Consider the following 23,825-nt stretch of genomic DNA (forward strand, 5'->3'; position numbering starts at 1 on the left):
ACACTTTGATATAAATCACAGCAAGATTTTTTTTGACCCACCTCCTAGAGTAATGAAAATAAAAACAAAAATAAACAAATGGGACGTAATTAAACTTAAAAGCTTTTGCACAGCAAGGAAACCATAAATACGATGAAAAGACAGAACCTTCAGAATGGGAGAAAATATGTGCAAACGAAGCAACAGACAAAGGATTCATCTCCAAAATATATAAACAGCTCATGGAGCTCAATATCAAAAAAACAAACAACCCAATTAAAAAATGGGTGGAAGACCTAAATAGACATTTCACCAAAGAAGACATACAGATGGCCAAGAGGCACATGAAAAGCTGCTCAACATCACTAATTATTAGAGAAATGCAAATCAAAACTTCAATGAGGTGTCACCTCACACCAGTCAGAATGGCCATCATCAAAAAATCTACAAACAGTAAATGCTGGAGAGGGTGTGGAGAAAAGGGAACCCTCTTGCACTGTTGGTGGGAACATAAATTGATACAGCTACTGTGGAAAACAGTATGGAGGTTCCTTAAAAAACTAAAAATAGAACTAGTATTTGACCCAGCAATCCCACTACTGGGAATATACCCTGAGGAAACCATAATGCAAAAGGACACATGTACCTCAATGTTCATTGCAGATCTATTTACAATAGCCAAGACATGGAAACAACCTAAATGTCCAACAACAGATGAAAGGATAAAGATGTGGTACATATATACAATGGAATATTACTCAACCATAAAAAGGTATGAGGTTTTGTTGTTGTTGTTGTTGTTTACATGATAATATTTATCTTTTATTATATATATTACATATTCCCAAAAATATATAAAATCTTCCAGAGAAAATACCAAACCTATTGATTTCAAGGTAAGCAACATAATCAAAACGAAAGCAAAGGATTTCTTCCAGACAAAGGAATGTGAAAACATTTCAGCACAAATACAACAAAGACATGGGAAGGTAACTACAATGTTTTACATTTTACAGCATTTTGTTTTAATCAGTATTTGTAGAAAACAAGGATGCTGAGTTCTCAAACACTGTAGTTACAACCGCAAATTAAATTTTCAGAAAAAAAAATAAGAGAAAGTAATGAACTACTGAACATCTGCAATAATAAACGTAATAAAACATAAGCAAACAAATATGCCACTGAGATCACAACTGAAGTGTATGATTTTTAGTGTGTGCCAGGGACACTAAATTATTTAATCAGTTCTTGACCACAACCCAAAGCAAAATCATCCTCTCTTCATTTCCCTGATGATTTATTCTAAAAATAAAAAGCAGAAACTTGCTGGTAAAAGAGAATTTCTGCTTGACTTGTGAGCAGCCGGTGGCAACACACACTGAATAAGACCCCAACCAAACACGGGACAGATCCATCTCAAACAACCGGGAGTGGCAAAACCACTATTATTGCAACAAGATTTTTAAATTTCAATTGATCAGAAATTCCAGAACAATTAAGCACACCCGCTTAAACCACAGAACACAGTGAACTCCTATAGGAAGGTTTTATTGGGTATTTGTAGTGAGGTGGGATGGACCTAGAGTCTGTCATACAAAGTGAAGTAAGCCAGAGAGAGAAAAACAAATATTGCATATTAATGCATAGATGTAAAATCTAGAAAAATGGTACAGATGAACCTATTTGCAGGGCAGGAACAGAGATGCAGATGTAGAGAATGGATATATGGACACAGGGTGAGAAGGGGAGGGTGGGACTAATTGGGAGATTAGGACTGACATATATACACTATCATGTGTAAAACAGATAGCTAGCAGGAACATGCACAGGAAGCTCAGCTCGGTGCTCTGTGATGACCTAGATGGGTGGGAATGGGGGGGGGTGTGGGAGGGAGGTCCAAGAGGGAGGGGAAATAGGTATATATATAGTTGGTTCACTTCATTGTACAGCAGAAACTAACACAACATTGTAAAGCAATTATACTCCAATAAAAAAAAAATGAAAAACAAACAAAAGAACCAAGGGTAAGAAACTTCTAGTCTCCAAGGCAGGCTCTTGCCTTCAATCTGACCCATAGAGAAAATTCCATCAGATAATGCAATTTGTGCCTAGTGTTGTGAAAATATAACATGATTTTAAAAGACTTTAAAGAGCAATATCAAAAAGAACTCCCAAAAGACAATGTTAGTCAATAAAAACAGAACATGTTTTCTGTGTAAAAACACATGTTTTACTCACATTTTCCAGAACCACAAGCTATTTTTATTCTTTTGGATGTGTGATGATGAACAGGAGACTTTCAAGAATACTTAGACTATTTATAGCTTTTATTGAAAATTTTGCAATGTTCCTTCACTTCTAAGCTTCATATTTTTTTAAAGTGTTAGTATATCCTTAAAATCAAACCTCTGTCATTCAGAGATTTCTGTTTCTCCCATTCTATTTCTCTGTTTTCTCCCATTCTCCTTCCTTCTTTCTTCTTCATTTCCCTCTTCAGCCTGTCTTCTTTCCCTTTTGAATATTCCCCATAACCATCGTATGAATCACATTATATTTTACATTATTGTTGTATTTATTAAATTTTTCTTGCTCCCATTTTTTTTTTTTTTTGGCGGTACACGGGCCTCTCACTGTTGTGGCCTCTCCCGTTGCGGAGCACAGGCTCTGGACGCACAGGCTCAGCGGCCATGGCTCACGGGCCCAGCCGCTCTGCGGCATGTGGGATCTTCCCAGACCGGGGCACGAACCTGTGTCTCCTGCATCGGCAGGCAGACTCTCAACCACTGCGCCACCAGGGAAGCCCTCTTGCTCTCATTTTTTAATATAAAAGCTGATTAGTAGAACATATTATACACTTTTTTACTCAAAAAAACTCCACAAACAATGAGGTTAAGTGGGCCAATGGTGCTTGATCAACCAAGGCTTTCCCTTGTTTGACACACAGGGACTGGTGACTATGAACTTGGGGATAGCCTTGAGGTGGGAGCTGGTTTGGAGTGACAGTGAAGTTGGCATTCACTTGATCCCTCCTCCCTAAGAAGATTCGGGGCTACCCAGGAAGAAGCAAAATGACCCATCTTTCCAAATTCAGCTCTCAATTTTCCTGCTCTCCCTCCTCCCTCCTCACCCATATGTTTTCCAGGAAGGCCAATGAGTCAGAGAGCAAATGGTTCTTCTCACTTCTCCCTTTCATCTGCCTTCCCCCTGCCTTTGGGAAACATCATCTGTGACTAGCCTAAAGGAAAGGCCAAGGAGACATTCCCAGGGACTGAAGGAGTACTCACTAATTGACAATGTCTTGAAGTTTATCCTGGTGCCACTAGTTCCCCCAGCACTGGTGCTGGCCATGACCTGAACAGTGTAAGAGGTCTTTCGTGTCAGGGACTCCAGGCTATACTGCAAATTGCTGGAGTTGACTGTCTTGACTAAAGGAAAAATATAAAAGTCAAACACCACAGCCAAACCCAAGTGAAAACTGTGCTTTAGTGGCACTGAAATAAAAGCATTGGAACCTGGGCTTCCAAGCTTGGCCACCTCATACCCCAATCTCTCTATTCATGTTCTGATTAAAATCAGCCTATCAAGATGGATCAAAGACCTAAATATAAGAGTTAAATCTATACGACGCTTAGAAAACATAGGATAAATCTATATGTCCTTGAATTTGGCAATGATTTCTTAAATATGACACCAAACACACAAGCAGCAAAAAGATTAAACTGAACTTCATCAAAATTAAAAGTTGTTGTGCATCAAAAGACACTATCAAGAGAGTGAAAACACAACTTACAGAATGGGAAAATATTTGCAAATCATATATTTGATAACGAATCTGTATCCAGAATATGTTAAAAAGAACCCCACAAAACTCTAACAGCTCAACACTGGAAGACAAACAACCCAATTAAAAAATGGCAGGGCTTCCCTGGTGGCACAGTGGTTGAGAGTCTACCTGCCAATGCAGGGGACACGGGTTCGTGCCCGGGTCCGGGAGGATCCCACATGCCACGGAGCGGCTGGGCCCATGAGCCATGGCCACTGGGCCTGCGCATCCAGAGCCTGTGCTCCACAACGGGAGAGGCCACAGCAGTGAGAGGCCCGCGTACCGCAAAAAAAATAAAAATAAATAAAAATGGCAAAGAGTCTGAAAAGACTTTCTCCAAAGATACACAAATGGCCAAAGAGCAAGTACAAAGATGCTCTACATCATTAGTTATTAAGGAAGTACAAATCAAAATCACACTGAAATAACACTTTACACCCACTAGGATAGCCACACTTTTTTTAAAATGGAAAATATCCAGTGTTGGTAAGGATCTGGAGAAATTACAATTCTCATATATATTGCTGGTAGAAATGTAAATTGGTGTAGCTGCTATGAAAAGAGTTTGGTGGTTCCTAAATAAGTTAAACTAGAATTACCATATGACCCAGCAATTCTACTCCTAGGAATACACCCCAAAGAATAAAAAGCAGAGATTCAAACAGATAGTTGTACACCAATGTTCATAGCAGCATTAATCACACTGGCTAAAAGATGAAAACAACCCAAATGTCCCATCAACTGATGAATGGATAAACAAAATGTTTATCCATATAATAGAAAATTATTTAGCCATGAAAAGGAATGAGGTGCTAATACATGCTATAACATGGATGAACTTTGAACACATTATGCTAAGTGAAAGAAGCCAGGCAAAAAAAGGCCACATGTTGTATGATTCTGTGTATATGAAATATCCAGAAAAGGTAAATCCATAGAAACAGAAAGCAATTTTGTGGTTGCCAGGGACTGTGGGACAAGGGTAAGGTAGTGACTGAATGGGTACAGGGTTTCTATCTGGGGTGGAAATAGGTAGTGGTAATGGTTGCACAACATTATGGATGTACTTAATGCCACTAAATTGTACACTTTCAAATGTTTAAAGTGGTAAGTTTTGTGTTATATGTATTTTACTGTAACAACAACAAATTAGCCTAAATGGGAATCCAAGCCTAGCCCAGAACTTAGGATGTTAGGCAATATTGTAGACGCAAGAAAAAAGCAGTGGACAGTAGGAGTCATGGTAAAGGGTCCTGCACTGAAGTAAGTGCCACCAAACAGGGTCTGTCCCCCTCCAGCGTTTAATCCAGGTTATGCCCCACTCTGGAATAAAGGTCAGGAAGCTCCCAGAAGGCCCACCTGTTCACGGCCTGACAGGCACAAATTATATCAAGCCCTCTGGTTCCTACCGGACTCTCAGGTACAGTCATTTCACTCTCACCTGACTCTAAAAACTCAAGAGGTGGGTGCCCTTGGCCCCATTTTCAGAGAAGCTCAAAGAAGCTGAGTGATTCCTGCAAGGTGGCAGGGCACCAGCCATGGGAGTCACCCCTATAGCAGGTCTATCCATAGCATCTATCTGGGGCTTGGGGTTCTCTTTCAACTTGTCTATAAGCTCACTTACAGAATTCCTTTCCATCTTCAGCTTGGTAAAATATGGTACAGTTGTTGATGAAACCATTTCTCTGACTCTTGGGACTCCTTCCATGTAATTGTGACTGTCTCCACACCAGTGTTCTCCGCCTTTGTCATGGGACCTGCTGATGGACCTTTATAGGACAGGGAGATAAATAATAAACACCGAATTACACCCCAGCAGATCCTTGCCCCACAAAATCTCTGGCGAGTCCTCAGACTAATCAGTGCTGGGGGTGGGAGGTGGGGGAAGAGTAGGGAACTGATGAATTGGTTTGTTTGAGAAAATTGTTGTCTAGAATCATCCATCTTGAACAGGAAAGGAAGCAGTGTCCAAGACCAGAGAACAAGACCTCTCACTCTGATTTGGAGCCCAGCTCTTTCATTCATACCTGTAATAGCTATTATCAAACAATTAAAGAGTATGCCTCCATGGGCTGCCTCTGAGTGACAGGATATATTTCCTAAGGTTGAATCTGGAAGATGTTAACTTTCAAAAAGATAAAGTCTGAGTGGTTTGCCAATAAAACCCTGGCTTATCACTACCCAATTAAAAATAATTTTTTAGCATCTCCAAGTTACGAATAACTCTTAGGGTTCCTAACTTGGTCTTAGCTAAATGTTGTTTCTGCTTACAGCGCTATTTGCACTAAGTTTCTTTGTGACTTTGGGCAAGTTATTTCACCTCTCTGAGCCTCAATTTTCCATTTGTGAGATGAAGGGCTTGGACTTGATGATCTCTAATGTCTACTCCAGCTTTAAAATTCAGTGAATCCAGGGACTTCGCTGGTGGTCCAGTAGTTGAGACTCCACGCTTCCAATGCAGGGGGTGCAGGTTCGATCCCTGGTCGGGGAACTAAGATCCCACATGCCACACAGCGCAGCCAAAAAAAAAAAATTCAGTGAATCCATACCGTGACCACAACTGGGTCAAACATACATAGCTTACTATGAGCTAAGGTGCAGCATGGATGGGCACTAAAGCAACTGTGAACAAGCTACAGGCCTTCACAGCCTTGTGTAAATGTTGGACAGGCCCCAGTGTTTCCTTTCCTCAACAGAAACTTGTCCATACATACCACCTTCTTTGACATAAGCCTGGATAGAATATGGCTCACCCACTCGATCTTGCAACATTGGATACACAGAGATGTTATAGCACCGGGAAGGTTTTAGTTCATCTGTGGAAAAAGGGGAGGGGGGAGAGAGAGAGAGGGAAGGTTGGGGAGGGAGGGAGATGGAGAGGAAAGGAGAGGAAGAAAGCGGGGGAGACAGAGAGAGTGGGAAGAGAGAGAAACAAGCATTAGGTGCAGAGCATGGCATAGAAGAAGGAAAGCTAGACTAAGACTTATGGCCTATGACTTACAGAAGATATTTTATTTTTCTATAGTTTCCACATATGGAAAATAAGGAAGTTAGGTTGGATGGTCTCTAATGTCTATTCCATTTCTAACATTTTAAAATTAATTATTAGAACTAAACCTGCACCACTCTGACAAAATGACAGAGCCACCCAGGAAAGGAGAAGTAAGAGCTCCAGTCTCTCCTCCATCACTGATTTTGTTACATGATTTGGGGGCACTACAGAATAAACTTAACCCTTCTTTCAATAGCGTATCACCCTAGAGAACTCAGGTACCATAAATTGTACCTCTTCTGTCTGCATCCCTACATAAGCATAACTCTTCATGTGGATGCTATTAAGAAATGGTTGGAGAGTAAAGCCTCACTTATGTGTCTTACATGGAGCAGGGGCTTTCTTGAAAAGAAGGCTACTCCCTGTATCAATCACCTGGGGAAGGGGCCTAGATCTTAAACAGGCAACCAGAACTGAAGGAGTGCCCTGGGTAGGACAGATGGGATACAAACTCTGGTGTTATCCACGTGATCAAGATATCTGGGAAGAGCTCTCTGATGGTGGGTGTCAAGATGGTGTTTTCCACCTGGAAACACGCCAGATGCCTGGTCTGATACCTATGGCTTCCTATTCTAGTATTGCTGGGAAATGTCAAGAAGTACACTTCCTTAAGCTTGCCCTAGCTTGTCAAATTCATTACTCACATTTACAGTTTTGAAGCCAAAGTTAAGGATTTAAAAACTGATGAAAATGAAACTGAATCCTACACAGAGGGAATTTGTGGGCTCCGCACTGGCTACCCTGCTGGATTGTCCAGTTCCTGGTCTGAGACACAGATTCCCAGGAAATGGTCGAGGACTCTGTGTCCAAATCTGGGACCCACTCAATCATCCATGTATCTACCTCCAGAGCAGAGCTTTGCCACTCCATCACCAGCTGGTCCTGAGTGAAGCAGGTCTGCATGGCCTCGATGCACTGAAATGCTGAAAGGAGAAAAGAGGACTGCTTCACAACACCTAACATCCTCCAAATGCACCAACAACATTAACATCCATTCACTGCCCAAAGTGTAAAGAAGGTCAAAGTTCAGGATCCCCACTGCAGCCTTCCCCTATGATACTGTTTTTACTGCTTTTATTGTGTCCCTTTTCCTTACCCTCAATATTTGATGAACTGCCTTCTTCATGTTTTGTTATCTTCCCCAATTTTACCTATTTCCAGCAAAGAATCTTACTAGAAGGTTGATGACTAAGATGACTTACAGGGTAGCTCTCGTGTCTCTGCAAGTCAAAAGGAAAGCAAGCCTGAGACAAAGAATGAATCTCTAAAGGTAGAATTTCAGGCACCTGTAATTCTGTGGCTGGGAAGCTGGAAGATGGTGACCCTAAAATCATACCAGGGTGATGGTTTCAAATTTCAATTGTCTAGGCTGGCGCTATACAACCTGGCTACGGAGTCCTATTCTCAAGGTAGAAAGAATTGTGTCTGTAGCAGAAAGACACATCCATCCGAAGCACCTAGGTGTGGACCAATATGTAAATGACTATGTTTTCTGCAGGCCTAGCAAAAAACGCAGGTGGGGAAACAGTCCGCAGGGTTCCTTTAATAGAAAAGTTGAACGTGTGGCTTCAAATCCCTTACCAGGGATTTAATCAAATCAGAGAGCTCCCTTATTGGCAATGTTCTGAACACACAGAAGAGAGGACTATTGGAGGTGTAGGGAAGCAGGGAAGGAGGGCATGAAGGAGTGGGGCTCAGAAGACCACAACGTGTGGCTCTTTCCTTCATCTACTCCTCACCACCTACAACACACCTGAGCCTACAAAATTGAAATCCACAGGAAGTATGTTTAAATGAACATCAAAGATGGTCCTGGGGCTTCCCTAGTGGCGCAGTGGTTGAGAGTCCGCCTGCCGATGCAGGGGACGCGGGTTCCTGTCCCGGTCCAGGAAGATCCCACATGCCACGGAGCGGCTGGGCCCATAAGCCAGGTCCGGAGCCTGTGCTCTGCAATGGGAGAGGCTACAACAGTGAGAGGCCCCGTGTACCAAAAAAAAAAAAACACAACAAAAAAAAGTATACTCCTGGATGAGGGCAGAAGAGGAGACGGAGTCCCTCAAAATAACCAAAATTCCTCTTGAAGCTGGAAGCCTAGGCAAGGGCAGAGATTTGATGTAGGGGGCCGGGGGGTACTGAATTCCGCTATTTCTATGCAGCAAGCCCCGGTGGGGTGTGTGTATATTTAGGAGCTTCTGTTCCTGAAGGCCACAGTTGGCGGAGCCTTTCCCCAAACCAGGCCTTTATGAGAGACTCCAGCTTCTGGTCTAGAAGTAAGGCCAGAGAATTTGTCTACCTGAAAGGGTAGCTCTGAGGAAGGGCAACTGAGGCATGGGGAAAATGTGAAGCTGGAGCGGGGGCAAGGAGCACAGAGCCAGGAAATCAACCCCACCTGAGCCTTAGGGCTCCTGCTTTCTCCTCCCTGCCCTCCCCTGCTCATAGCCTCTAAGCAGCCTTAGTCGCTGTTCCAGTCAGGCTGAAAGTCTGATTTCACAGCAGTTCACACTAACGAGCAGAACACACACACACTGACCAGTTCAGTGTCACACAGCCAGATTTCTAAGTCACTTTATTAATACCAAGTCCAAGGCTCTGGATAAAGTACATTGTACAAGTTTGGAATCATGCAGACCTGGGCTTGAATTCCACTTGAGAGACTCTGAGCAAATTACTAAGCTTTCCTGAATCTCAGCTTCATCAGCTATAAAGTGAATCTAATAGCACCTACCCCATGGGTCATTTCAAGGCTAAAATCAGATTAACATATACCATCTTAGCACAATGTCTGATATATCCTAATGGACAATATTGGATAATTATACTTACTTAATGATTGTTAAACTTACAATTATTATTATTTTTATAACTATTCTCCAGTTGACTCTACTTTATTAAACAAAATTCTGTAGAGCATTACTTTCTTATATATGTCTAGGACCAGGACCTGTAAAGAGGTCTATATAGGGCCAAATATAAACATTTTAGGTTTTGCAGGCCTCTGTTGCAACTACTCAGATCTGCCATTGTTGCACAAAGGGAGACATAGACGATGTAAAAACGAATAGGTGTGGTTGTGTTCCAATAAAACTTTATTTACAAAAACAGGTGTCAGGCCAGGTTTGACCCACAAGCTATAGTTTGCCTACACTTGGTCTGGAACCATTATAACTGATGATTGTGCCAATACTTGTGACATAAAGCAAATACCTTCAGAATTGGGAAAAATAAAAAATGCTGTGTGAATTTAGCATAATCTTAATGTGTATTTTATGATATTTTTAAAGTTGGTAATCCATGTCTAATAGAAATTCAATTAGTTAGACATTTTGTTAAGAATCACAATAGTAATAAGTAGCACTAGACAAAGCATTCTATACACAGTCTCATTTAATATTCACAGTAGCCTTATGAGGGAGGTATAACTAAAAGCCCATTTAATAAGTAGCTAAGGTTTAGAGAGGTTAGATAATTTGCCCAATGTTTATGGTATCTAGTGAAAGAGCAAAGATTTGAATCCAGAGCTGCTAGACTCCACAGCCCATGTTTTTATTCCCTACCCTTTCCTGCCTCCCACTACAGGACCACACCAGGAAACTATGATTACTATTCATCAGTGCCTCTGTTAACACAGAATGTGTGTTCAGTGACACACACATTTGTCGGAAACTTCATCACCAGGGGTATTGGACAGGCAGGAACTAGGATGCCAGGAACTAAGGGCTGTGGCAAACACTGACTAAAACAATATCAAATATTGACTGTAGCTCAAAACACACACACACGAAATATGTATCTAGGAGTTCTAAAATGAGGCAAAAGAAGACATGGGTTAAGTTTAAGAAGAGAAAGAAGAGAGACTTCCCTGGTGGTCCAAGTGGTTAAGAATCTGCCTTCCAATGCAGGGGGTGCGGACTCGATCCCTGGTCAGGGAACTAAGATCCCACATGCCATGGGGCAACTAAGCCAGCACACTGCAACTACTGAGCCTGCGCACTTTGGAGACTGCTCACTCGCTACAACTAGAGAGAAGCCCGTGCACCGCAACGAAGAGCCCACGTGCCACGACGAAAGATCCCACGTGCCTCAACTAAGACCCAACATAGCCAAAAACAGATAAATAAATATTTAAAAATTTAAAAATAAATAAAAATAAAAACTACTATGATTAAAAAAAAGAAGAGAAAGAAGAAAGCACAGGCAGACAAGTCTAGCGCTGGTAGTGTAAATGCCTGATATAATTCTAGATCTAAGCAAACAGAGCGAGATGGAGAATTGGAGAGTGCATTCCCTAGCTATGGTGTGTTTCAACAAATAGTTACTGAGCATCTTTTCTATGCCAACTGCTCTGTGTTTATTCTAGATTTTGGAAATGGAGGAGGAGGAGGAGAGGAGGACCAGGAGGAGAAAGAAAATGAGAAGAAGAGAAAAAGAGACCAAAAAGAAAAATCTCTGCTCTCGTGGAACTTGCATCCTATTGATGGAGAGATAGGTAATAATCAAAATAAATGAGAAAATCTATAGAATGAGGAATAGTAAGATCTATAGAGAAAAATAAAGCAAGGAAGAGGGAATCCATTGCTTGCAATTCCTTGACTAAGACTCAAAGAAGCTATTTTATTCCAAAACAGAATACAAAATATGAGTTTACCTGGGAGCAGTAACATTCCTAAAATTACTTAATTAAAGGTGTAACGAGCAATTTATTGGAAAGTATAAACATTAGAAATTTCCCTAACTTGATAGTCAAATGGAAAGGAGAAAAGGAAGAAAACAGGAGTGAGCAAACCACGCCTGGGGTGCAGCCAATCCTGTGACGGGAAGATTTCAAAAGAGAGGTTTCAGCCACTGAGGATAAATGTGGCAGATGTGACAGATTTTTATGACTTAACCCAGCTTACACTGACTCAGAACAAAATAAATACAGGCTGCATGTAGAACTTCTAGGCTCATGACTTTGTATCATATGATTTATGAAGTCTCTGATTTTCAACACAGGCTTTGTTCCAAAGGAACTTTATTTCAAGAGGTTCGTGAATTACTCAAAGATTATGATCGCTCCCCCATAACCTAAAAAGTCCTCACTTCAGAATCATTTTGACTCTAGAGAAACAGCAGCCTCTGAGAGGACAGGGAGTACTCCTTGGACATTTGGATGGGGTCAGGCATCTAAGTAAGAAGTTTATGTTATACTTACACTTTTCATCAATAGCTGGAATCCTAAGCGTGGCCACTGGAGACTCCCCAAGAGAACTGTAAGAAATCACATATACCCGGTAGGTCTTGCCTCCCAGATACAATTTAAGCTGCTGGTTAGTGGTGTTCATTGTCTCTGTGAGGTTAGTGTTGTTTTCTGGAAAATACCATATGTTGGTAGCCAAGAGTTTTCTCCAGGACCGGGGCTCCATTTGCCTTCTGAACACAGAGGAAACAAAATTTATTGCCAAAAGCAAAGAAAGAAAGGCATTGAGACAGTCATAAATGGTGGGAATCGGGTTGGGAGGTAATAGTTAACTATAAGGTGCTAAACTACAATCAGGTAATTACCCTTCCAGGATGCATAACATACCCTGTGCCAATAACAGCTTTATTGAGATATAATTCACACACCAGAAAATTCACCTTTTTGAAGTGTACAATTCATTGGCTTTTAGTATATTCACAGAGTTGTGTAATCATCACCACTATCTAATTTTAGTCCATTCTTTTTTAAGCAGCTCTAATTCATAGAAAACTCTCCTATTGAAGCAAAAGGAAGACCAGCCCCCAGGCGAGGGGAAGGAGGGCATTGAAGTCCATCTCACCTACTTCACAGGTTGGCCTACTTGACCCACGTGGGTCTGGCCTCACGCGGTACGTGCCACTGTTTACTTTCCTACCTCAAAAATATGTTGACAGGGTTTCTCTGGTGATGCAGTGGTTAAGAATCCACCTGCCATGCAGGGGACATGGGTTCGATCCTTGGTCCAGGAAGATCCCACATGCCACGGAGCAACTAAGTCTGTGGCCACAACTACTGAGCCTGCTTTCTAGAGCCTGTGAGCCACAACTACTGAAGCCCATGCGCCTAGAGCCCATGCTCCACAACAAGAGAAGCCACAGCAATGAGAAGCCCACGCACCACAACAAAGAGTAGCCCCCACTCACCGCAATTAGAGAAAGCCTGTGTGCAGCAATGAAGACCCAACGCAGCCAAAAATAGATAAATAAAAATAAAATCTATATAAAAATATACGTTGACAGAATCATTCATTTCCACACTTGATAACTGAGAAAGAACCCACAACATCTGGGATTGATTCTCAAAGATTTCCCAAATGCCACTGGCTATGCTTTCCCTTGCCTGCTGCCTCTGAGGGTGCCCCTCAGCCCTTGGGGTGGGAAGGGAAAGGAGAAAGGTAGAAGAATGCTCCAACCCTGAAGTGATTGGGATTGGAATGTCATTTGGAGAAACAGGGTGATTTCTCCATTTTCAAAAGGATTTTAAACTTGCCTGAACTTGAGCAAGTATGAGATAACCCGATGAGTATTACCTGAGAATTCTGGAGACACACCAAAGAGTTTTGGCATCTCTTTGCTCTCCTCCCTCTCTTCTTTCCCCCAGCTCCCTACCTCCTCTCTCCTATTTCCTGGCTGCTTTTTCCCTCTGTTTGCCCTTTTCCTTTCCTGCTTCTTCCCCTCCTTTTCTGTCCTTTTTCTTACCATCTCCTCTCATCTCTTCCTGCTCGCTCATCTCCTCTGTATTACCCACCTGGCTCCTCCTTTGTTCCTCACTCCCCGGCCTCCATCCTACAAAGGACGCTTCTTCTATCCTTGCACCCCACTATCCCAGTACTCAGGAAGTCACTTGTGCAGTATACGTTGGCAGTAACTTCAGGACACACCAGTAAGCTCACCGCAAGTCAGTGCTCTTCTCCACTGTGGCGGTGGGGCTATATATTACATTGCCTTCTAGTGGAGGCCAGCCAGTGACAGTCTTCTCCAGAAGGTCAAGGTGCCTCCTGCACTTACACTTTGTACCTGCCCCAAATGTTAACATTTCAGACCAAATAAGAGGGGCCAGGGTCTGTAATTCACATTTAGGCCATCTACAAAATGACTTATAGGGCTTTTTGGAGATGGGAAACCGTTGTGAGATTTGGGGCATCAAAGCCTCTAAGGAAGGAAATTAAGGAGGTAAAATGCCAATAATCACAGTTCTTGGAGGAGTAAGAGACCAAGGCTTTTAAACAGAAACTGTAAACAAATAACCCAGAGGGAGGTCACCTTCCACAGCAACTGCACTGGCCTTCTTCCATCCACCTCGGCTAGTCCCAGGACTCGCCACAGATCCAGGCCATGTGGAGCTGGAAGGAACAAGAGTGAGGTGCTCAACACAGACTGGAGGCAGTTGCAGCAGTAGATGGTGACATGAGCTAGGCTGCCTGTTTAGAAAATGCAGTTGGAAAGGATTTGCTCGAGGGAGGCAGCAGGAGTGAGGGGCAGAGTGGCGGGATGGCAACATTGCAATGATGTCTTCATTTCGTGACTGAAGGACTGGAATCAACCAAAGGTCAAAAGTAACTAGCAATCTATAAAATCAGTATCCTATATATAAATCATTCCTCCCCTCCCAATGAAAACACTGGGATTTTCTTGTGTTAGAACACTACTGTAATGTGGTGCAAAGCTTTGTACTTTGTGAAAAAATAAAATCTCAATTATTTAGTGCAAAAGTAAAAATAAAATAAAATAATAAAACTTCCGTTGGATCTGATGACTAAAGGTAATGTAAAATAAAACTACAATAGACCCCATCATAATATAATTTATCACTCAAATCTGGATTGGAATGTGACATCTCATGTCCTCTAAGATATAACATTCACATATATTAAAGCTGGGAATGACACAGATAACTGATAAAGAGATTATATAGAGAGGAACCAAGATGGCGGAGCAGAAGGACATGCTCTCACTCCCTCTTGTGAGAACACCAGAATCACAACTAGCTGCTGGACAATCATCGACAGGAAGACACTGGAACTCACCAAAAAAGATACCCCACATCCAAAGACAAAGGAGAAGCCACAGTGAGACGGTAGGACGGGTGCAATCACAGTAAAATCAAATCTCATAACTGCTGGGTGGGTGACTCACAGACTGGAGAACACTTATACCACAGAAGTCCACCCACTGGAGTGAAGGTTCTGAGCCCCACGTCAGGCTTCTGAACCTGGGGGTCTGGCAATGGGAGGAGGAATTCCTAGAGAATCAGACTTTGAAGGCTAGCAGGATTTGATTGTAAGACTTTGACAGGACTGGGAGAAACGGAGACTCCACTACTGGAAGGCACACGGAAAGTAGTGTGTGCATCGGGACCCAGGGGAAGGAGCAGTGATCCCAGGGGAGACTGAACCAGACCTACCTCCTAGTGTTGGAGGGTCTCCTGCAGAGGCAGGGGGTGGCTGTGGCTCACCGTGGGGACAAGGACACTGACAGCAGAAGTTCTGGGAAGCACTCCTTGGTGTGAGCCCTTCCAGAGTCTGTCATTAGCCCCACCAAAGAGCCCAAGTAGGCTCCACTGTTGGGTTGCCTCAGACCAAACAACCAACAGGGAGGGAACCCAGCCCCACCAATCAGCAGAGAAGCAGACTGAAGTTTTATGGAGCTCTGCCCACCAGAGCAACAGTCAGCTCTACCCACCACCAGTTCCTCCCATCAGGAAACTTACACAAGCCTCTTAGATAGCCTCATCCACCAGGGGGCAGAGAGCAGAAGCAAGAAGACCTACAATCCTGCAGCCTGCAGAACAAAAACCACATTCACAGAAAGATAGACAAGATGAAAAGGCAGGGGGCTATGTACCAGATGAAGGAACAAGATAAAACCCCAGAAAAACAACTAAATGAAGTGGAGATAAGCAACCTTCCAGAAAAAGAATTCAGAATAATGATAGTGAAGATGATCCAGGACCTCGGAAAATAAATGGAGGCAAAGATCGAGAAGATGCAAGAAATGTTTAACAAAGACCTAGAAGAATTAAAGAACAAACAGAGAAGAACAATACAATAACTGAAATGAAAGTTACACTATAAGGAATCAATAGCAGAATAACTGAGGCAGAAGAACGGATAAGTAACATGGAAGACAGAATGGGGGAATTCACTACTGCAGAACAGAATAAAGAAAAATGAATGAAAAGAAATGAAGACAGCCTAAGAGACCTCTGGGGCAACATTAAATGCAATAACATTCACATTATAGGGGTCCCAGAAGGAGAAGAGAGAGAGAAAGGACCAGAAAAAATATATGAAGAGATTATAGTCAAAAACTTCCCCAACATGGGAAAGGAAATAGCCACCCAAGTCCAGGAAGCGCAGAGAGTCCCGTACAGGATAAAACCAAGGAGATACACGCTGAGACACATAGTAATCAAACTGGCAAAAATTAAATACCAAGAAAAATTATTGAAAGCAGCAAGGGAAAAATGACAACATACAAGGGAACTCCCATAAGGTTAACAGCTGATTTCTCAGCAGAAACTCTACAAGCCAGAAGGGAGTGGCATGATATACTTAAAGTGATGAAATGGAAAAACCTACAACCAAGATTACTCTAACCAGCAAGAATCTCATCCAGGTTCGATGGAGAAATCAGAAGTTTTACAGACAAGCAAAAGCTAAGAGAATTCAGCACCAGCAAACCAGCTCTACAACAAATGCTAAAGGAACTTCTCTAAGTGGGAAACACAAGAGAAGAAAAGGACCTACAAAAACAAACGCAAAATGATTAAGAAAATGGTAATAGGAACATACATATTGATAATTACCTTAAACGTGAATGGATTAAGTGCTCCAACCAAAAGACACAGGCTTACTGAATGGATACATAAACAAGACCCATATATATGCTGTCTACAAGATACCCACTTCAGACCTAGGGACACATTCAGACTGAAAGTGAGGGGATGGAAAAAGATATAACATGAAAATGGAAATCAAAAGAAAGCTGGAGTACCAATACTCTTATCAGATAAAATAGACTTTAAAATAAAGAATGTTACAAGAGACAAGGAAGGACACTACATAATGATCAAGGGATCAATCAAAGAAGATATAACAATTATAACTATATATGCACCCAATATAGCAGCACCTCAATACATAAGGCAACTGCTAACAGCTATAAAAGAGGAAATCAACAGTAACACAATAATAGTGGGGGACTTTAACACCTCACTTACACCAATGGACAGATCATCCAAAATGAAAATAAATAAGGACACAGAAGCTTTAAATGACACAATAGACCAGACAGATTTAACTGATATTTATAGGACATTTCATCCAAAAACAAGAGATTACACTTTCTTCTCAACTGCGCACGGAACATTCTCCAGGATAGGTCACATCTTGGGTCACAAAGCAAGCCTCAGTAAATTTTAAAAAATTGAAATCATATCAAGCATCTTTTCTGACCACAATGCTATGAGATTAGAAATCAATTACAGGGGGAAAAAAGCAAAAGCCACAAACACATGGAGGCTAAACAATACGTTACTGAAGAACCAAGCGATCACTGAAGAAATCAAAGAGGAAATCAAAAAATTCATAGAGACAAATGACAATGAAAACACGACAATCCAAAACCTATGGGATGCAGCAAAAGCAGTTCTAAGAGGGAAGTTGATAGCTATACAAGCCTACCTCAAGAAACAAGAAAAATCTCAAATAAACAATCTAACCTTATATCTAAAGGAACTAGAGAAAGAAGAACAAACAAAACCCAAAGTTAGCAGAAGGAAAGAAATCATAAAGATCAGAGCAGAAAAAAATGAAATAGAAACAAAGAAAACAGTAGCAAAGATCAATAAAACTAAAAGCTGGTTCTTTGAGAAGATAGATAAAACTGATAAACCATTAGGCAGTCTCATCAAGCAAAAGAGGGAGAGGACTCAAATCAATAAAATTAGAAATGAAAAAGGAGAAGTTATAACAGACACCGCAGAAATACAAAGCATCCTAAGAGACTACTACAAGCAACTCTATGCCAATAAAACGGACAACCTGGAAGAAATGGACACGTTCTTAGAAAAGCACAGCTTTCCTAGACTGAACCAGGAAGGAACAGAAAATATGACCAGACCAATCACAAGCAGTGAAATTGAAAGTGTGATTAAAAATATTCAAACAAACAAAAGCCAAGGACTAGATGGCTTCACAGCCGAATTCTATCAAACATTTACAGAAGAGCTAACACCTAACCTTCTCACACTCTTCCAAAATATAGCAGAGGGAGGAACACTTCCAAACTCATTCCATGAGGCCACCATTACCCTGATACCAAAACTACACAAAGAAATAAAACTACAGGCCAATATTATTGATGAACATAGATGCAAAAATCCTCAACAAAATACTAGCAAACAGAATCCAGCAGCATATGAACAGGATCATACACCATGATCAACTGGGTCTTACCCCAGGAATGCATGCATCAATATATGCAAATCAATCAATGTGATACACCATATTAACAAACTGAAGGATAAAAACCATATGATCATCTCAATAGATGCAGAAAAAGCTTTCGACAAAATTCAACACCAATTTATGATTTAAAAAATTCTCCAGAAAGTAGGCATAGAGGGAACCTACCTCAACATAATAAAGGCCATATATGACAAACCCACAGCCAACATCATTCTCAGTGGTGAAAAACTGAAACCATTTCCACTAAGATCAGGAAAAACACAAGGTTGCCCATTCTCACCATTATTATTCAACATAGTTTTGGAAGCTCTAGCCACAGCAATTAGAGAAGAAAAAGAAATAAAAGGAATCCAAGTCGGAAAAGAAGTAAAACGGTCACTGTTTGCAGATGACATGATACTATACATAGAGAATCCTAAAGATGCCACCAGAAAACTACTAGAGCTAAGCAACGAATTTGGTAAAGTAGCAGGATACAAAATTAATGCACAGAAACCTCTTGCATTCCTATACACTAATGATGAAAAATGTGAAAGAGAAATTAAGGAAACACTCCCATTTACTATTGTAACAAAAAGACTAAAATACCTAGGAATAAACCTACCTAAGGAGACAAAAGACCTGTATGCAGAAAATTATAAGACACTGATGAAAGAAATTAAACATGATACAAAGAGATGGAGAGATATACCATACTCTTGGATTAGAAGAATCAACATTGTGAAAATGACTATACTACCCAAAGCAATCTACAGATTCAATGCAATCCCTATAAAACTACCAATGGGATTTTTCACAGAACTAGAACAAAAAATTTCACAATTTGTATGGAAACAAAAAAGACCCCAAATAGCCAAAGCAATCTTCAGAAAGAAAAACGGAGCTGGAAGAATCAGGCTGCCTGACTTCAGACTATACTACAAAGCTACAGTAATCAAGACAATATGGTACTGGCACAATAAAAGAAACATGCATCAATGGAACAGGATAGAAAGCCCAGACATAAACGCATGCACATATGGTCACCTTTTCCTTGATAAAGGAGGCAAGAACATACAATGGAGAAAAGACAGCCTCTTCAGTAAGTGGTGCTGGGAAAACTGGACAGCTACATGTAAAAGAATGAAATTAGAACACTCCATAACACAATACACGGGCTTCCTTGGTGGCTCAGTGGTTGAGAGTCCACCTGCCGATACAGGGGACATGGGTTCATGCCCCAGTCCCGGAAGATCACACATGCCGCGGAGCGGCTGTGCCTGTGAGCCATGGCCGCTGAGCCTGCGTGTCTGGAGCCTGTTGCTCTGCAACAGGAGAGGCCACAACAGTGAGAGGCCTGTGTACTGCAAAAAAAAAAACAAAAAAAAAAAACATAACACCATACACAAAAATAAACTCAAAATGGATTAAAGACCTAAATGTAAGGCCAGACACTATAAAAGTCTTAGAGGAAAACATAGGCAGAACGCTCTACGACATAAATCACAGCAAGATCCTTTTTGACCCCCCTTCTAGAGAAAGGGAAATAAAAACAAAAGTAAACAAATGGGACCTAATGAAACTTAAAAGCTTTTGCACAGCAAAGAAAACCATAAACAAGACGACTCAGAATGGGAGAAAATATTTGCTAACGAAGCAACTGACAAGGATTCAACTCCAAAATATACAAGCAGCTCACGCAGCTCAATATCAAAAAAACAAAAAGCCCAATCCAAAAATGGGCAGAAGACCTAAATAGACATTTCTCCAAAGAAGATATACAGATTGCCAACAAACACATGAAAGGATGCTCAACATCACTAATCATTAGAGAAATGCAAATCAAAACTACAATGAGGTGTCACCTCACACCAGTCAGAATGGCCATCATCAAAAAATCTACAAATAATAAAAGCTGGAGAGAGTGTGGAGAAAAGGGAACCCTCTTGCACTGTTGGTGGGAATGTAAATTGATACAGCCACTATGGAGAACAATATGGAGGTTCCCTAAGAAACTAAAAATAGAACTACCAAATGACCCAGCAATCCCACTACTGGGCATATACCCCAAGAAAACCATAATTCAAAAAGAGTCATGTACCACAATGTTCATTGCAGCTCTATTTACGATAGTCAGGACATGGAAGCAACCGAAGTGTCCACCGCCACATGAATGGATAAAGAAGATGTGGCACATATCTGAGTAATAGAATGTTACTCAGCCATAAAAAGAAATGAAATTGAGTTATTTGTAGTGAGGTGGATGGACCTAGAGTCTGTCATACAGAGTGAAGTAAGTCAGAAAGAGAAAAACAAATGCTGTATGCCAATGCATATATATGGAATCTTAAAAAAAAAAGAAAAAAGAAAAAAACGGTTCTGAAGAACCTAGCGGCAGGACAGGAATAAAGACGAAGACGTAGAGAATGGACTTGAGGACACAGGGAAGGGGAAGGGTAAGCTGGGACGAAGTGAGAGAGTAGCACTGACATGTATACACTACCAAATGTAAAATAGATAGCTAGTGGGAAGCAGCTGCATTGCACAGGCAGATCAGCTCGGTGCTTTTTTACCACCCAGAGGGGTGATATAGGGAGGGTGTGTGGGAGATGCAAGAGGGAGGGGATATGGGGACATATATATACATATAGCTGATTCACTTTGTTATACAGCAGAAACTAACACAACAATAATTGTAAAGCAATTATACTCCAATAAAGATGTTAAAAAAAAAAAAACAGGGGGCTTCCCTGGTGGCGGAGTGGTTAAGAGTCCACCTGCCAATGCAGGGAACACGGGTTCGTGCCCTGGTCCGGAAAGATCCCACATACCGCGGAGCGGCTGGCCCCGTGAGCCATGGCCGCTGAGCCTGTGCGTCCGGAGCCTGTGCTCCACAACGGGAGAGGCCACAACAGTGAGAGGTCCGTGTACAGCAGAAAAAAAACAATAAAAAAAAAACAAAAACAGGAGTACTGGCAGTACTGCTCAAGACTGCCAAGGTCATGAGAAATAAGGGAAAACTAAAAAAGTGTCACCGACCAGAAGTGACTAAGGAGACATGACAGTTCAATGCAGTATGCTACCCTGAATTAGATCCCGGAACAGAAAGAGAACATTAAGGAAAAACTAGTGAAATCCAAATAAAGTCTGGAATTTACTTGATAGTCGTGTGCTAGTATCAGTTTCTTAGTTTTGTCAAATACACTATGGTATTATAAAATAGTAACAATGAGGGAAACTGGATGAGGGGTATATAAGAATTCTCTACACTATGTTCACAATATTTGTGTAATATTTAAAATTAAAACAGAATGTTTGTTTTTTAAACATGGACAACTGAAGTCTAGATTTGCCCCTCTCACACATCTATCCTTCTCTCCTTAAGAAAAAACATATAACCATATTTCTACATTTCTAGAAATAACTATTTCCCCTATTTTTAGAAATAAGGAGAAATAGTCATAACTTTCCTGTAAGAAAGATAAGGATAATGTTCTTGCTTATCAGAGAATTTCCCACATGCAAAAGGAACATTTTTCAAAATTAAAAAGCTGTTCTTGATCTCCCTTCTTCCCGCTATGCTCGTTATCACTTCGGTACTGTTGTAAAGTTAGTGTTTGTTCTGAAAAATGTCTTGAAATAAAAGAAGGGCAAGGCTGAGACCAAGCGAAGAATAGTCTAGAAGGGAAGTAGTGTGGAAATTGGAGTCAGTTATGTAGGAAATTATTAAGTGAAACATGGTAAGAGAAGACAAAGATCTAAGATCAAAAAAGACAAGTCGAGGGGAAAGGTGTCCTGATCCTCATCACCAGAACTTTAAATTGGATTAACTGGGAGCAACTGTTTATTTCTGAGGTGGCCAAAAGAGGCTGAATGAGACAGAGGGACACAGGTCTACCTGCCTGTATTATCTACAAAGCTCTGGAGTGACACATGTGTAACTCCAGGGAGCTGCAGGGCAGGCCAGGCCAGGACAGAGGTCTGCAAGACATTCTCATTATCTCCAGATCACAACTGCCTTCTGGGTGACCCCCAATTACTACATGTTACGGGCTGAATTATGTCCCTCCCCTCAAAACTCACATCTCTCTGCCAGTACCTCAGAAGGTGACTACATTTGGAAATAGGGCATTTAAGGAGGTATTAATTAAAATGAGGCCATTAAAGTGGGCCCTAATTCAATCTGACTGGTGTCCTTGTAAGAGGAGATTAAGATACACAGACGGATGACCATGTGAAGAGGCAGCAAGAGGATGGTTATCCACAAGCCAAGGAGAGAGGTGTCAGAGAAAATCAACTCTGTAGGCACCCTGACCTTGGACTTCCAGTCTCCACAACCGTGAGAAAATAAACTTCTGTTGCTCAGGCCACCCAGTCTGTGGTATTTTGTTATGGCAGCCTCAGCAGACTAGTATGTATACTACATGTCTTCTCTACTTCCCCAGTGCCCAATCCCCACTTTTTTTAATCTGGTCTTAATTTTTTTTTACCATAATATGTGATCAAAGTAATACATCTTAGACCTGCAAGGTGTTGTATGGGTATTAGGCCCATAGTTTTGAGTTGGGCCATTGTAGGTATATGGTGTTTCATTTCCCTTTTTATCCTTGAAATTTACGGCAAATGGTGTGAAAATGGTATTTTTTTATGTGTGCGTCTTATATGAAACCAATGCACTTAACACAGAAATTATCAAGGTAAGCACCAACCATTACTCTAAAACAGTGAATCTTAATCTTTTTTTGGGGGGAGGGGCAGGCGGTACGCAGGCCTCTCACTGCTGTGGCCTCTCCCGTTGCGGAGCACAGGTTCCAGACGCACAGGCCCAGCGGCCACGGGCCCAGCCGCTCTGCGGCATTTGGGATCCTCCTGGACCAGGGCACGAACCTGCGTCCCCTGCATCGGCAGGCAGACTCTCAACCACTGCGCCACCAGGGAAGCCCAAATCTTGATCTTTTGGAGGGCTGTAGCTCCCCTTGAAAACATGATCTTGCAAAATCTGCACATGCATAAATATATATCAACATGCATACAGACCCCCACGCAAATTCAGGGAGCCCACAAATCCCCCAGTGTTCATCCATGTGTGCCTATATCCAGGTGTCGTCCCTTTGTTCTCAAGTTAACAATTCTTATCCAAAGAACGCAAAAAGAATCACATAATCCATAAAAGGGCACAGGCTGACCTACCTGCCAGGCCAAATTTGCAGAGTAGAGGGAGCATCCACAGTGTCCAGCCCCACATTGTCCCCAAGTTAATGCAGGGAGGTTGGGAAGAAAACTGAAAATATCATCAGTCAAGACTGAGTTTGCTTCCTATCTCTTTTCAACAACTCTATTTCCAGTGACAAACAGATTCTGGGAATTTTGAGGAAAGGTATTTTATTTTATATATTTTATATTACATTTTATTTTGTTTTATTTATTTATTTGGTTATCATCACCCAGATCCCTTCATAATTACTCCATTAACCCCAGTCAACATTTTATTTCGTCCACAAGTCATTCTACTATATAATAGAGG

At 41.5% G+C, this 23,825-nt stretch overlaps 1 protein-coding gene across 1 annotated transcript in view; it reads right to left on the reverse strand.

The window, feature by feature from the left end:
* IL31RA (interleukin 31 receptor A) overlaps positions 1-23,546 on the reverse strand; it is a 29,247-nt gene extending 5,701 nt beyond the window's left edge. Inside the window, 9 exon segments of the mRNA XM_032626560.1 lie at positions 3,264-3,404; positions 5,427-5,500; positions 5,502-5,571; positions 6,517-6,618; positions 7,595-7,777; positions 12,046-12,217; positions 12,219-12,263; positions 14,115-14,194; positions 23,492-23,546. Coding sequence (XP_032482451.1) covers positions 3,264-3,404; positions 5,427-5,500; positions 5,502-5,571; positions 6,517-6,618; positions 7,595-7,777; positions 12,046-12,217; positions 12,219-12,263; positions 14,115-14,194; positions 23,492-23,546 — 922 coding nt within the window.
* Positions 23,547-23,825: the final 279 nt, after the last annotated feature.

Source organism: Phocoena sinus, chromosome 3 (genome assembly GCF_008692025.1).
Source record: "Phocoena sinus isolate mPhoSin1 chromosome 3, mPhoSin1.pri, whole genome shotgun sequence".
NCBI classification, from domain to species: domain Eukaryota; kingdom Metazoa; phylum Chordata; class Mammalia; order Artiodactyla; family Phocoenidae; genus Phocoena; species Phocoena sinus.